At 37.7% G+C, this 13,562-nt stretch overlaps 1 protein-coding gene across 24 annotated transcripts in view; it reads right to left on the bottom strand.

Annotated features, from left to right (window-relative positions):
- LOC147355172 (uncharacterized) overlaps window positions 1–13,562 on the bottom strand; it is an 814,003-nt gene that overhangs the window by 508,353 nt on the left and 292,088 nt on the right. The window contains exon 5 of one of the 24 annotated variants that reach the window (XM_086346815.1): window positions 6,312–8,639. The exons of the other annotated variants lie outside the window; for them this stretch is intronic. Within the exon in view, the coding sequence (XP_086202941.1) occupies window positions 8,534–8,639 (106 nt within the window). The 3' untranslated portion in view covers window positions 6,312–8,533. Of the gene's footprint in view, window positions 1–6,311; window positions 8,640–13,562 lie in introns of those variants that run through there. 24 annotated transcript variants of the gene reach the window in all.

Here is a 13,562-nt window from a genome sequence, read left to right as displayed (position 1 = left end):
GTCACTAAGGAAGGAATTCTTTAAGTGATCCCACTATAAAAATATGCTACTGCTTTTACTCCCAATAAGTCAGCATCAAAAGAATGTGATCTGTTGACAGACTCAAATTCAACAATGAATATGGCAATATTTGAACTGGATCTATAATACAGCTGCAGTATCTAGTTCATCACCTTAAACAGGTGGTAAAAAAAAAAAATTGTGTAACAACAATGAGTGGTGTAAGTCACCCATCTAAAATAACTCTGGATGTCTTATAATTAATTTGTCCCCTTTATATCACAACTATCTGCATCATTACAGGTTGTGTTTCACACAATCGTACTTGCTGACATCATTGCCTGGTATGCCCTTCTGCTAACTCTGCATGGCTGGCTCCTTCCTATATTTTAGGAAATCAGACAATGCTCCGGGAGAAGAGAGAGGCAAATTCAGAGTACTTGGGGAAATTTTAATAAAGAGTTTATTTACAAAGCTTCAGTCAGGGCAAAGAAACCAAAAATTGGGACTAGAAACAGTGTGGAAGTCACCACCCCAAAGTTTGAAGGAGCAAAGGAAGAGAAGCAGCTACTGGACCCAAGAAACCTTAGCTTTCTTTGTAGCTATGAGAATATGAGACGGAAGCCCCCATCAAGGGCTCTGGCCTTAAGTAGAGGAGCATAGCATTGGCCAATCCATGAGTTGAACCCAACTAAAAGACAGATTGGGAGCCTGGTTCGTGTAGCACATTCAGGTTCCTTTCAATGTCCTCTTACTATCACCTCCTCAAATACACTATCTTGAGCCGCTAATGTAAGGTAACAACACACTCAGGCTTTATGACGTCACACCTCTATAACCAACCAAAAACCAGCAGGGTGCTTGATGTGTTCTCCATATTAACTGAAGCATCTGGCTTTGGTTTTAACCAAGATTTCTAGATTATCCTGAAGAAGTATTTAAATATAATCATTAGTATAGACAGTATGCTTTCCACACTGACGAGAGTAAAAACCTTGACATCTAGAAACGTAACAATGGGCTTTTATGTAAGTATTTATTAGAGGCTTCGGAGAAGGCAATGGCACCCCACTCCAGTACTCTTGCCTGGAAAATCCCATTGACGGAGGAGCCTGGTAGGCCAGTCCGTGGGGTCGCTGAGGGTTGGACATGACTGAGTGACTTCACTTTCACTTTTAACTTTCATGCATTGGAGAAGGAAATGGCAACCCACTCCAGTGTTCTTTTTTTTTTTTTTTTTTAATGTGACTTTCTAATTTTATTTTATTTTTAAACTTTACAATATTGTATTGGTTCTGCCATATATCGAAATGAATCTGCCACAGGCATACACGTGTTCCCCATCCTGAACCCTCCTCCCTCCTCCCTCCCCATACCATCCCTCTGGGTCGTCCCAGTGCACCAGCCCCAAGCATCCAGTATCGTGCATCGAACCTGGACTGGCGACTCGTTTCATATATGATATTATACATATTTCAATGCCAGTCTCCCAAATCATCTCACCCTCTCCCTCTCCCACAGAGTCCAAAAGACTGTTCTATACATCAGTGTCTCTTTTGCTGTCTCGTATACAGGGTTATTGTTACCATCTTTCTAAATTCCATATGTCTCGTATACAGGGTTATTGTTACCATCTTTCTAAATTCCATATATATGCGTTAGTATACTGTATTGGTGTTTTTCTTTCTGGCTTACTTCACTCTGTAATAGGCTCCAGTTTCATCCACCTCATTAGAACTGATTCAAATGTATTCTTTTTAATGGCTGAGTAATACTCCATTGTGTATATGTACCACTGCTTTCTTATCCATTCATCTGCTGATGGACATCTAGGTTGCTTCCATGTCCTGGCTATTATAAACAGTGCTGCGATGAACACTGGGGTACACGTGTCTCTTTCAATTCTGGTTTCCTCGGTGTGTATGCCCAGCTGTGGGGTTGCTGGGTCATAAGGCAGTTCTATTTCCAGTTTTTTAAGGAATCTCCACACTGTTCTCCATAGTGGCTGTACTAGTTTGCATTCCCACCAACAGTGTAAGAGGGTTCCCTTTTCTCCACATCCTCTCCAGCATTTATTATTTGTAGACTTTTGGATCGCAGCCATTCTGACTGGCGTGAAATGGTACCTCATAGTGGTTTTGATTTGCATTTCTCTGATAATGAGTGATGTTGAGCATCTTTTCATGTGTTTGTTAGCCATCTGTATGTCTTCTTTGGAGAAATGTCTATTTAGTTCTTTGGCCCATTTTTTGACTGGGTCATTTATTTTTCTGGAATTGAGCTGTAGGAGTTGCTTATATATTTTTGAGATTAGTTGTTTGTCAGTTGCTTCATTTGCTATTATTTTCTCCCATTCTGAAGGCTGTCTTTTCACCTTGCTTATAGTTTCCTTTGTTGTGCAGAAGCTTTTAATTTTAAGTGGGTCCCATTTGTTTATTTTTGCTTTTATTTCCAATATTCTGGGAGGTGGGTCATAGAGGATCCTGCTGTGATGTATGTCAGAGATTGTTTTGCCTATGTTCTCCTCTAGGAGTTTTATAGTTTCCAGTCTTACATTTAGATCTTTAATCCATTTTGAGTTTATTTTTGTGTATGGTGTTAGAAAGTGGTCTAGTTTCATTCTTTTACAAGTGGTTGACCAGTTTTCCCAGCACCACTTGTTAAGGAGATTGTCTTTAATCCATTGTATATTCTTGCCTCCTTTGTCAAAGATAAGGTGTCCATATGTGCGTGGATTTATCTCTGGGCTTTCCCATTTTTCCTATTTTGTTCCATTGATCAATATTTCTGTCTTTGTGCCAGTACCATACTGTCTTGATGACTGTGGCTTTGTAGTAGAGCCTGAAGTCAGGCAGGTTGATTCCTCCAGTTCCATTCTTCTTTCTCAAGATAGCTTTGGCTATTCGAGGTTTTTTGTATTTCCATACAAATTGTGAAATTATTTGTTCTAGCTCTGTGAAGAATACTGTTGGTAGCTTGATAGGGATTGCATTGAATCTATAAATTGCTTTGGGTAGTATACTCATTTTCACTATATTGATTCTTCCAATCCATGAACATGGTATATTTCTCCATCTATTAGTGTCCTCTTTGATTTCTTTCACCAGTGTTTTATAGTTTTCTATATATAGGTCTTTAGTTTCTTTAGGTAGATATACTCCTAAGTATTTTATTCTTTCCGTTGCAATGGTGAATGGAATTGTTTCCTTAATTTCTTTTTCTGTTTTCTCATTATTAGTGTATAGGAATGCAAGGGATTTCTGTGTGTTGATTTTATATCCTGCAACTTTACTATAATCATTGATTAGTTCTAGTAATTTTCTGGTGGAGTCTTTAGGGTTTTCTATGTAAAGGATCATGTCATCTACAAACAGTGAGATTTTTACTTCTTCTTTTCCAATTTGGATTCCTTTTATTTCTTTTTCTGCTCTGATTGCTGTGGCCAAAACTTCCAAAACTATGTTGAATAGTAATGGTGAAAGTGGGCACCCTTGTCTTGTTCCTGACTTTAGAGGAAATGCTTTTAATTTTTCACCATTGAGGATAATGTTTGCTGTGGCTTTGTCATATATAGCTTTTATTATGTTGAGGTATGTTCCTTCTATTCCTGCTTTCTGGAGAGTTTTTATCATAAACGGATGTTCCAGAATTGCAGGAATTTGGAGCCTACATTATAACGAGGAGTCTGATTCCATTTTTTGATGTTTGAGTGCTGAAAGCTTTTAAGCTTTACCACTCCCTATTCCCCTGCACCCTACATCTGCCAAGCTGATTAGAAAGCCTGGCTTCCCTTTAGCACCCCAGGGAGACTGAAACCACACAAACCCCTACTGTCACTCCAGCCCCACCCCACAAAGCACCACAGTTAAAACCCAGGCCTGGCTTCTCTCCTCCTGTTCTCCCCCAGAAACCTCAATTTTGTAGGAAATAAACTCTTTATATACTTTTCATATGTATTCCTCCAGCATCATCAGTCTCAATATGAATCAAATTTTGAGTGGGAGGTGCCTCTGCTTTTCTAGGATGGCCATAACATAAAAGACTTCTAATTAGTTGAAGAAGCCATACAAGTTACCAGCAATCCTCAGTAAACTCATATTCTTACCAAGTACAACCATTTTCTTCACAACCATTTACATTTCTAATCCAGCCTGCCTTCCATTTCTTGCCAGTTCCTCAAACACCATGAACTCTTTGTCAGTTATACCAGTTCCACTAGTGTCTTACTGTGAAAAGAGTGGGCACTACCAAATCTAAACAATACCGGAAGTGAGGAAAATGAAGTCAGTGTATCCAAGTCAAAGGATTTGCTTCAGTGTGTAGTTGCAGCAATAGTAAGATGTAAAGTTTTACCAGGGAAATTTATCTGTACAAATACCTTCCAGAATTCTCAGTGGCAGCTCCACCCATTCTAAGTCCTCTCCTCTTTCAAGATGTCTGTTACTAATTTAACTGGAAATTATGTCAAAGTTTATTGGACATGGCCCACTGTTTTATTATATGTAATAAAATATATAATATTTTATTATATGTAACTTATCTATTAGTGTCACTTTGGTATGATGAGCTTGGTGTTAAATTGAAAATTAAGGATGTTACAGTTATTCAAATAAAATGATGATTGACCTTTTATGGTGATTTATAAAAGTTAATCTCTTCACTGAAATTTTTTTCAGTATAACCATAAGCAGCACTTTGCAGGAAAATGCTCTAAGGAAGAAACACCTTTTCTTATCAATTTAAGCCAATTTTGTAACTAACTGTTAAATCAGGCACCCCCATGATCTACTCATCTCTGGCCTTAGCATACCTTTCAGATCTTTTGATTACACAGTATCTTGCCTAACCTGTTGATTCTTTCCATTGGTCAAAGAAGTAGAAATGAAGAGTAAGTAATTAACACATGACTTCCGTAGCGTCCCCTTCAGTAATCACATTGTTAAGCAGTTAAAATAGGAAGAAAGGGGTCCAAAATGGTGGTTAGAGGAAGTGGAAGCTAGGAGATCACGTATACGGAGGGCCAACAAAGAAAATTAAAAAAAAAAAAAAGGAAAGAAAACCGCAAACTTGAGTGAAGACTTCCTGGGGGAAAACAAGCCTGGCACACCCACTTCCCTGATTGGCCTCGGGCTCATGGAGAGGGAACAAAGGATATTAAAAGGGAAGCCAAGATGGGCTAGGACCACTCCTGCAGGGGTTGGTCCACTCTCATGTCTTGAGAGAGAGTACTGCTTACAGCATACTCGATGAATTTTGCCTGCGTGAGCTATCATGGTCTGTAATTTCAATTCTTTGCTATAACCAGAAATGAGTCAAGGAAGAAGAACCTAACAATGGGGACAAACTGCATGAACAAGATAGTATCTAAATAAAGGAGGTAGGAAGTCACAAGATTGAACAAGGTTGGAGACAGAGGTGAGTCTGATCTATCTCAAATGATTAGCTCAGATTACTTTCCCTTTTCCCTTCAAAAACTTGCAAGGCCAAGTTGAATTTTTGTGTTTTTTGCCAAAAAGAGTATACCATCTTCCCAGATTGCCAGCTTTCTGATTAAAAGCAACTTTCCTTTTTTTTTTTTTTTTTTTTAAACCAACATTTGCCTGTCTCTCTAGTATTGATTTTCCAGTAGTGAGCAGCCAGACCTGAGTTTGATAACATAACTACAGTTTATTTCAAAGTGACCTTAAGGTTCATCTACTTTTAAATAAAATGGTAATTTTAAAAACGATGGGCATGACAATCACAAATTTTGCCTATTTTCTTCTTTTGGGGATTTAAAAAAAAAAATAAAAGGAGTAAAAGTCAGTACTGGATAAGGAAAATTAATTAAGTTGGGTCAACTGATGTATTGGGACAAGTGTGTTAAAAAGGAAGGGAGAGAAAGGGTAGGTTGTATGATGTAATTCATACCTTTTAAGTGAAAAGGGTTTTTATTTTTAAAGAATGACATTGTCAAACAGCAAATACAGTAAGCTACACACAAACCTCCTGGTTTCTCACCTCATCACTCTCTGCATAATAAGCCTTCATTTCAGATTTCTTTTAGGTACCAACATTACCAGTTCCTTTGGCTCTACCCCATGGCCCTTATCTGACCCAAAAGCCCTTAAGCACTTAGGATTCAAAAACAGCATATATTTCTACAGCAAGCCAACCAGCCTAGAGCCAGTAATAGGTTGTTAAGATTTAACAAGGAAAAGTAAGGGACCCATTAGAAGGTTACAATGGCTTGGCTGGGAGGGGAGAGGGTGGAGATGGAATCCAAAGTTTAAAGACACTGCAAAGAGTCATGTTAAAACTCACTTTAACAATCAAGTTTAAAAATATACTTTATTAAAATGCTTTAAAAAGTACACTGTGGAAGCAGAAACAAAAAAATCCAAAATCATTCATTGCTTATTATAAAAGTGAAACTAATATAATTTTTCATCACCTGGTTAATGCATATTTCCTCCTACTTAGGCATCTATGTGAAAATTTGTGTGCATATATATATATAGAAAATAATTGGTTGTTCATGTCACAGAAATACAGCATTTAAACAGTGTGTAAAATTTTCCACAATGAAGATTGCCAGTGTTACCTCATCTGACTCTTTTTAAAAATGAAGATGGATCTAGATTTTTGGAGGAACAAGAAAAATACATTCAAGGAAGTTAAATCAAAATATTCCATTTATAGCCCATGCTAAGTTAAACTACTGGTATTGTTTTTTCCAGTGCAATTTTTTCTTATTGATGTACTTGATCTTGGCATTAATTTCAAACATATTTCTTATACAACTTAATTCAACAAATTATAAAATTAATTTGCTTTACTGACAACTTCAGAGATGCTCAGAACAATGATTACTCTCTCAGTAGTCTAAAATATGGAGAGCGACTTTCTTACTAAGATTACATTTACTACAGTAAAACTCACCCATTTGAGAGCACAGTTCTGTAAGTTTTGACAGATGTATGTAGGGATGCTACCAGTGCCTCAATCAAGACATAGAACAGTTTGATCACTTCCAAACATCCCTACACTTATAAGAATTTAATAAGAGCTACTTTTAAAGAGCCTGATCCATGACAAAAATTTAATATTTTTTCTTTACTTTGGCTCTGATTAATAGAAGACATTCAATTATAGGATGATTAGACATAAAATCATATATATTGAATGACAACTCTCATTTCTTTCAGAACAGGGGATGTGGGATGTGTATTATGCATCTCTCTTTCCCTCTCTCTCCTTCACTCCCTCCCTTTTAAACTACAACCCACCTCCCCCCCACCAAAACATATACCCTTCTCTTTCCACTATAAATCAGGATGTTATATTTTTATTTTTGTTTTTCTTTGCTTTATACAGACAGCCACCCTTCTGATTTGTATTAGCAGGAAAAGAAAATCTCTTCAAATCGACATTACCTCACATGAAAGAATGTAGCACTACATTAGTTTTTCAAGATTGGATAAAGCATGTTTAGGCTAAATGTGGACATCAGCAGTTTTAAAACTCAAATCGGATGCATCTGGCACTCTTTATTGTCTTAGAGGTTTCATCAGTGGACGCATAAAATCTCTCTCCTGGCAGCAAAATTCTCCAGTGAGGGGTTTTTATATGATTTGCTAAGAAATGGCTGGTTTCAGAAGTCATTCCTTTCAATCCCCAGGGAAGGATGGCTGCTAGACTAACTCTGCCCTTGAGCTACCTGCTAGATGACTTTGGAAAATCTTCTTATACAGAAGCAATATTTAAATTAAAAGCGACAGTTTGAAAACCTGTTTTCACTTTGTGCATGGTAAGAGTTCAAACTCCTTCAGTTTTGTTAACCAATAATTGGTGTTTTTTTTTTTTTTTTTTTCTTCCTGCTTTTAAAATTAAGGATGGGGAAAAACAGAGATCCCTTTTTGGAAGTAATAAAGAAAGCATTGCTTTTACCATAATTAGCCTCATGGTGGCTGCAAAGCCGGTAGGTCTTCACATCCCTATGATCCCTCAGTTCAAGGTGCTTTTCACGAGTGGATGAAGGGTTAAGGCAGAGAACTTACAGTGGATCAAACACAGAACAGAAGCTGCCTGAAGCTCTGAATTGCTGCTCAGGATGCATGAATTTTGAAGAAGACCAGGGAACTACACTGGTAATTCTGGTGGCTTACTCCATATCCATGTCCCATACCCTATCCGTTTTTACACAGAGTGTGTGTATAAAAACTAGAATCACTTACATTGATCCCTTTTAATGTCTTTTGTTGTGAGTGCCAGCTCATTTTCAGTAATTCAGACACCAGTCTTCCTACTCTTACACTAATACTCTGCAAAATGGAAAGTTCAGCTGGCTTGCTTCCTTTTAATTTCTCAGCTCTACCCAGATGTTCTTGGACAGAATCTCAGGCATTTTAGCCTCTACTAAGGGTTTATAAAGCTTCAAGCATTCTTTACCCTTCTTAAGAACGGAAGCCATACTCATGGAATATTCCCTTCAGAAACTTTATACCAATGATTCTCAAAACTTAGTGTATGTCAGAAATATCCAGTGAGCTTATTAAAACACAGATTTCAAGGCTCCATTCCCAGAGTCTCTGATGCACTTTGTCTGTGGTGGCCCAAGATTTTTCACTTCGAAAAACTTGCAAGTGACATTGTTGTTGCTGAAACACAAACCATATTTTAAGAACCAAAAATTTATATGATCTTTTCTGATAACTGATTGTTCCAATTAGTGGAATTAGGAATACCATTTTTCTTTGAAATTTTTCCCTTTCTTCCAACACTGAATGGATATTAACTGCTCAATATAACTGCCACCTTATATATTTCCACTTGCTACCTACAATTTAGGTATACTAGATATTTTTGTTGTTGTCACTCAGGTTCTAGTTCCATCCTTCTAAGGTATCTCCTAAATTACAGAGCCTTAAATCCCACAAATATTTTATGGATTTACTTCCCAGCAGGTCTGTTTTGACATGGCCAATGAGACATGACTTTAAAGACAAAAGATAAGAAATGACCATTATTTTCTGTGGTCATTGTGAGAAGTCATGTGGGCAGTGGAAGATGGTAGATCCATGGGTCCTTTGCCCTTAGTGTAGGGAGACTTCCTGCATAAACTTTGGTGTTGGGAGTGGCCCACTCTCTTAGTGGTAGCTTTCTGTGATCTTTGCACTTCCAAAGATGTTGAAGGCAGCCTTTGCTTCAAAACCTAGCAACCTAGCAAAACCTAACATTTGCTCCCTCAGGACTCCTAAGGTTGGATATATTGCTGCTAATTTCATTTTAAACTTATTCCTAGCAGAATACCTAAGTGGCTGCTGCTTTACTACAAAAGACCAGAGTAATACAGTAGAAGGTACTGTATCTTGGGGAGAATTGAAATGTTAAGAGAGCCAGTTCCTGCTACAGGTTCTTCACCTCCTTCCACTGTAGCAGAGAATGTAGAGTTGTGTGACTAAACCATTTGTCCTCTCCACAAAAGAAAGATCAGACTTAACCCCATGATATAATTCCTTTTAAAAATACAACAGATCCTAGAAGAACTATAATATTTAGATGGTAATACTGCCTGAATAGTCTGGAAACTAAAAGTTATATTTAACATTCTTGTATATATGAAATGTATCTTTTCAAGTAATTGAAAATTAACTGTTTGTAGCATAACAATACTTTCACTTGAATACTTTAAAAATAAAAACATTAAAAATAATAAAAATAAAAACAAAAATGTTAAAGCAAAAAGTAAAACACTTCTGTAGTTCAATCAACTGAGAAAATGTTCAATACTCTGTCATCTTAGAGAGCTTCCTTCCATGTCAACATATTTAAAACTCTGAAATTATTTTAGTACCTGAGCTAGAGCATTTACCCAACTGAGATTCCCAAAGGATGCCCTCTTTCATAGAATACCTAGTAATATCATCCCAATCACATTGCTCAACAAAATCCTCTGTAGAAAGTTTTAGTGATAAAATCAAGAAGTGTTGCTAGGTTTGGACAGAGAGGATAGGGCAATAAAAGAAAGCCCCCTTGCTTAATCAAAAGGAATTCCACAAATGTACTGACTGAAATCCTTAACAACAGAGATGTTGTAATCATGTGAAAATTATCAGAGCTCATGCATGCATGCTAAGTCTCTTCAGTCATGTCCAACTCTTTGCAACCCCATAGACTGTAGCCCACCAGGCTCCTTTGTCCATGGGATTCTCTAGGCAAGAATACTGGAGTGGGTTGTCATGTCCTTCTCCAGGGGATCTTCCTGACCCAGGAATCAAATTGATGTCTTTAAGTCTCCTGCATTGGCAGACAGGTTCTTTAGCATTAGCACCATGTAGGTTGTTAATATATTGTATTAAAATATATACTGATTAATATATTTTAATAAGTAATAGAGATAGGTTTCATTAAACTTCTTAAAATCTTATAAATTTTCTCATATTGCTCTCGGTATAAAATATTAGAATATCTAAAAGAATTCTTTGCTAATCTTATGATCAGAAGTATGATGATAAAATCAAATTCTATTACACAGTTAAACAGGGAGGAGGGCTTCAAAAAAAAAAAAAAAACCTGAGTTTTCCAAAGAAAGAAAAGCAAAGAGTTCACCACTTGAAACAAATTAAAGGAAAAAAAATGGATATAGTCAAAAAGCTGATTGAAGCATCAATCTTCTCCTCCCACCTTCAATCTTTCCCAGAATAAGGGCCTTTTCAAATGAGTCAGTTCTTTGAATCAATGGCCAAAGTATCGGAGTTTCAGCTTCAGCATCAGTCCTTTAAATGAATGTTCAGTACTGATCTTCTTTAGGATGGACTGGTTGGACCTCCTTGCTGTCCAAGGGACTCTCAAGAGTCTTCTCCAACACCACAGTTCAAAAGCATTAATTCTTTGACACTCAGTTTTTTTCATAGTCCAACACTCACATCCATACATGACCACTGGAAAAAACCATAGCTTTGACTAGATGGACCTTGTTGGCAAAGTATTGTCTCTGCCTTTTAATATTCTGTCTAGGTTTGTCATAACTTTTCTTCCAAGGAGCAAGCGTCTTTTTATTTCATGGCTACAGTCACCATCTGCAGTGATTTTGGAGCCCCAAAAAATAAAGTCTGTCACTGTTTCCATGGTTTCCCCATCTATTTGCCATGAAGTGATGGGACCGGATGCCATGATCTTAGTTTTCCAAATGTTGAGTTTTAAGCCAACTTTTTTACTCTCCTCTTTCAGTTTCATCAAGAGGCTCTTTAGTTCTTCACTTTCTGCCATAACAGTGGTGTCGTCTGCATATCTGAGGTTATTGATATTTCTTCTCCCGGAAATCTTGATTCCAGCTTCTGTTTCATCCAGTCCAGCATTTCTCATGATGAACTCTGCATATAAGTTAAATAAGCAGGGTGAAAATATACATCATTGACATACTCCTTTCCTGATCTGGAACCAGTCTGTAATTCCATGTCTGGTCCTAACTGGTGCTTCTTGACCTGCATACAGATTTTTCAAGAGGCAGGTAAGGTGGTCTGCTATTCCCATCTCTTTAAGAATTTTCCACAGTTTGTTGTGATCTACACAGTGAAAGGCTTTGGCATAGTCAATAAAGCATAAGTAGATGTTTTTCTGGAACTTTCTTGCTTTTTCAAGGATCCAACGGATGTTGGCAATTTGGTCTCTGGTTCCTCTGCCTTTTCTAAATCCAGCTTGAACATCTGGAAGTTCACAGTTCAAATACTGTTGAAGCCTGGCTTGGAGAATGTTGAGCATTACTTTACTAGTGTGTAAGATGAGTGCAATTGTGCAGTAGTTTGAACATTCTTTGGTGTTGCCTTTCTTTGGGATGAAAACTGACCTTTTCCAGTCCTGTGGCCACTGTTGGTTTTCCAAATGTGCTGGCATATTGAGTGCAGCACTTTCACAGCATCATCTTTCAGGAGTTGAAATAGCTCAACTGGAATGCATCGTTTCCAGTAGCTTTGTTTGTAGTGATGCTTCCTAAGGCCCACTTGAATTCACACTCCAGGATGTCTGGCTCTAGGTGAGTGATCACACCATCATGATTAGTTGAGTCATGAAGATCTTTTTTGTATAGTTCTTCTGTGTATTCTTCCATCTTTTCTTAATATCTTCTGCTTCTGTTAGGTCCATACCATTTCTGTCCTTTATCGAGCCCATCTTTGCATGAAATGTTCCCTTGGTATCTCTGTTTCTTGAAGATATCTTTTTTTTTTTTTTTTTTTGCCAAGGAATTAATATTTTTTTAATCTTGAAGGCATAAAACAGCAACAAACGGCAATAATACCTATGGTGATAAATATATCAGATATGAAGATATCTTTAGTCTTTCCCATTCTATTATTTTCTTCTTTTTCCTTGCATTGATCACTGAGGAAGGCTTTCTTATCTCTCCTTGCTGTTCTTTGGAAGTCTGTATTCAAATGGGTATATCTTTCCTTTTCTACTTTGCTTTTCACTTCTCTTCTTTTCACAGCTATTTGTAAGGCCTCCTCAGACAACCACTTTGCCTTTTTTGCACTTCTTTTTCTTGGGGATGATCTTGACCCCTGCCTCCTGTACAATGTCACAAACCTCCATTCACAGTTCTTCAGGCACTCTGTCTATCAGATCTAATCCCTTGATGCCGAGGTCCAGCCCCGGCTGATCCAGGGAGTTCGAAGCAGGGACAGCGTTGGTGAGGATCAGGATACAATAGCTTCACTTAGGTATTAATTAGAGATATAAAGAGTAATAGAATGAGGATAGCCCAGTATGAAAATTCAGTGGAGAAAAGAGGCTGAGTAGCTTGGTTTACACGGGAGACCAATAAAACTTCAAGACAAGAAGTTTGCACCACTTACATAGGCTGCAGGCGTCCTTCTGTTTTCCTGAAGGAGAGGAAACACTGAGGCCTCCCCGGTCAGATCTTAGAAGCCCAGGCAAAATTAGTAAGCTTGGTGGGTTCCGCACTCCAGATGGAGACTCAGCCAGAATTTGAGAGAGAGAGTGACATGGGGAGACCAGTATTTCGAGAAACTGATCCCAATTCTTTATTTTCCATGGTCTACTTTTATACACTGAGATGTTATGCAAAAGTCATGCGGGGTCAACAGTCCTGACTTTTATCAAAGTCAGGTGCTTCATACAAATGTATACAGAGGTCTTAGGGGTGTTACATCATCTCCTGGCCAGGGGGGCCTGCTGACAATTTATGACCCTCTCCTTGTGACAGCGGTCAGTCAACCAGGACACTTATTTCTCCAGGGGTGATTATTCTTAAAAAAGACTCCACTTTCTGAAGGTACCAGATAAAGTTATATGCCTATAGGGGGTGTAGGGGGTGAGGGTGTAGTGGGTTTTAATTAAGGAAAGAATTTACTTAGCCTAAGGTCTAACGTGATTAATATCAAAGGTTAATACTTATTTCTTCTATATATTAATTAATGTGTGTAAGGGCAGGGGATGTGGAGACTTAGCAACAAACATTGGCTCAACAAATGAAAAACCCTTCACCAAAACAATTTCTAATTAGCCCACTATACTTATACTAATGGTTTTCTAACTTTTCTAAGGAACCTGTTTTTAGAAGG

This window comes from Bos grunniens, chromosome 17 (assembly GCF_055505025.1).
Source record: "Bos grunniens cultivar Pamir isolate PY7600 chromosome 17, Bosgru_T2T1.0, whole genome shotgun sequence".
Taxonomy (NCBI): domain Eukaryota; kingdom Metazoa; phylum Chordata; class Mammalia; order Artiodactyla; family Bovidae; genus Bos; species Bos grunniens.
This window is presented reverse-complemented; position numbering and strand designations above follow the sequence as displayed.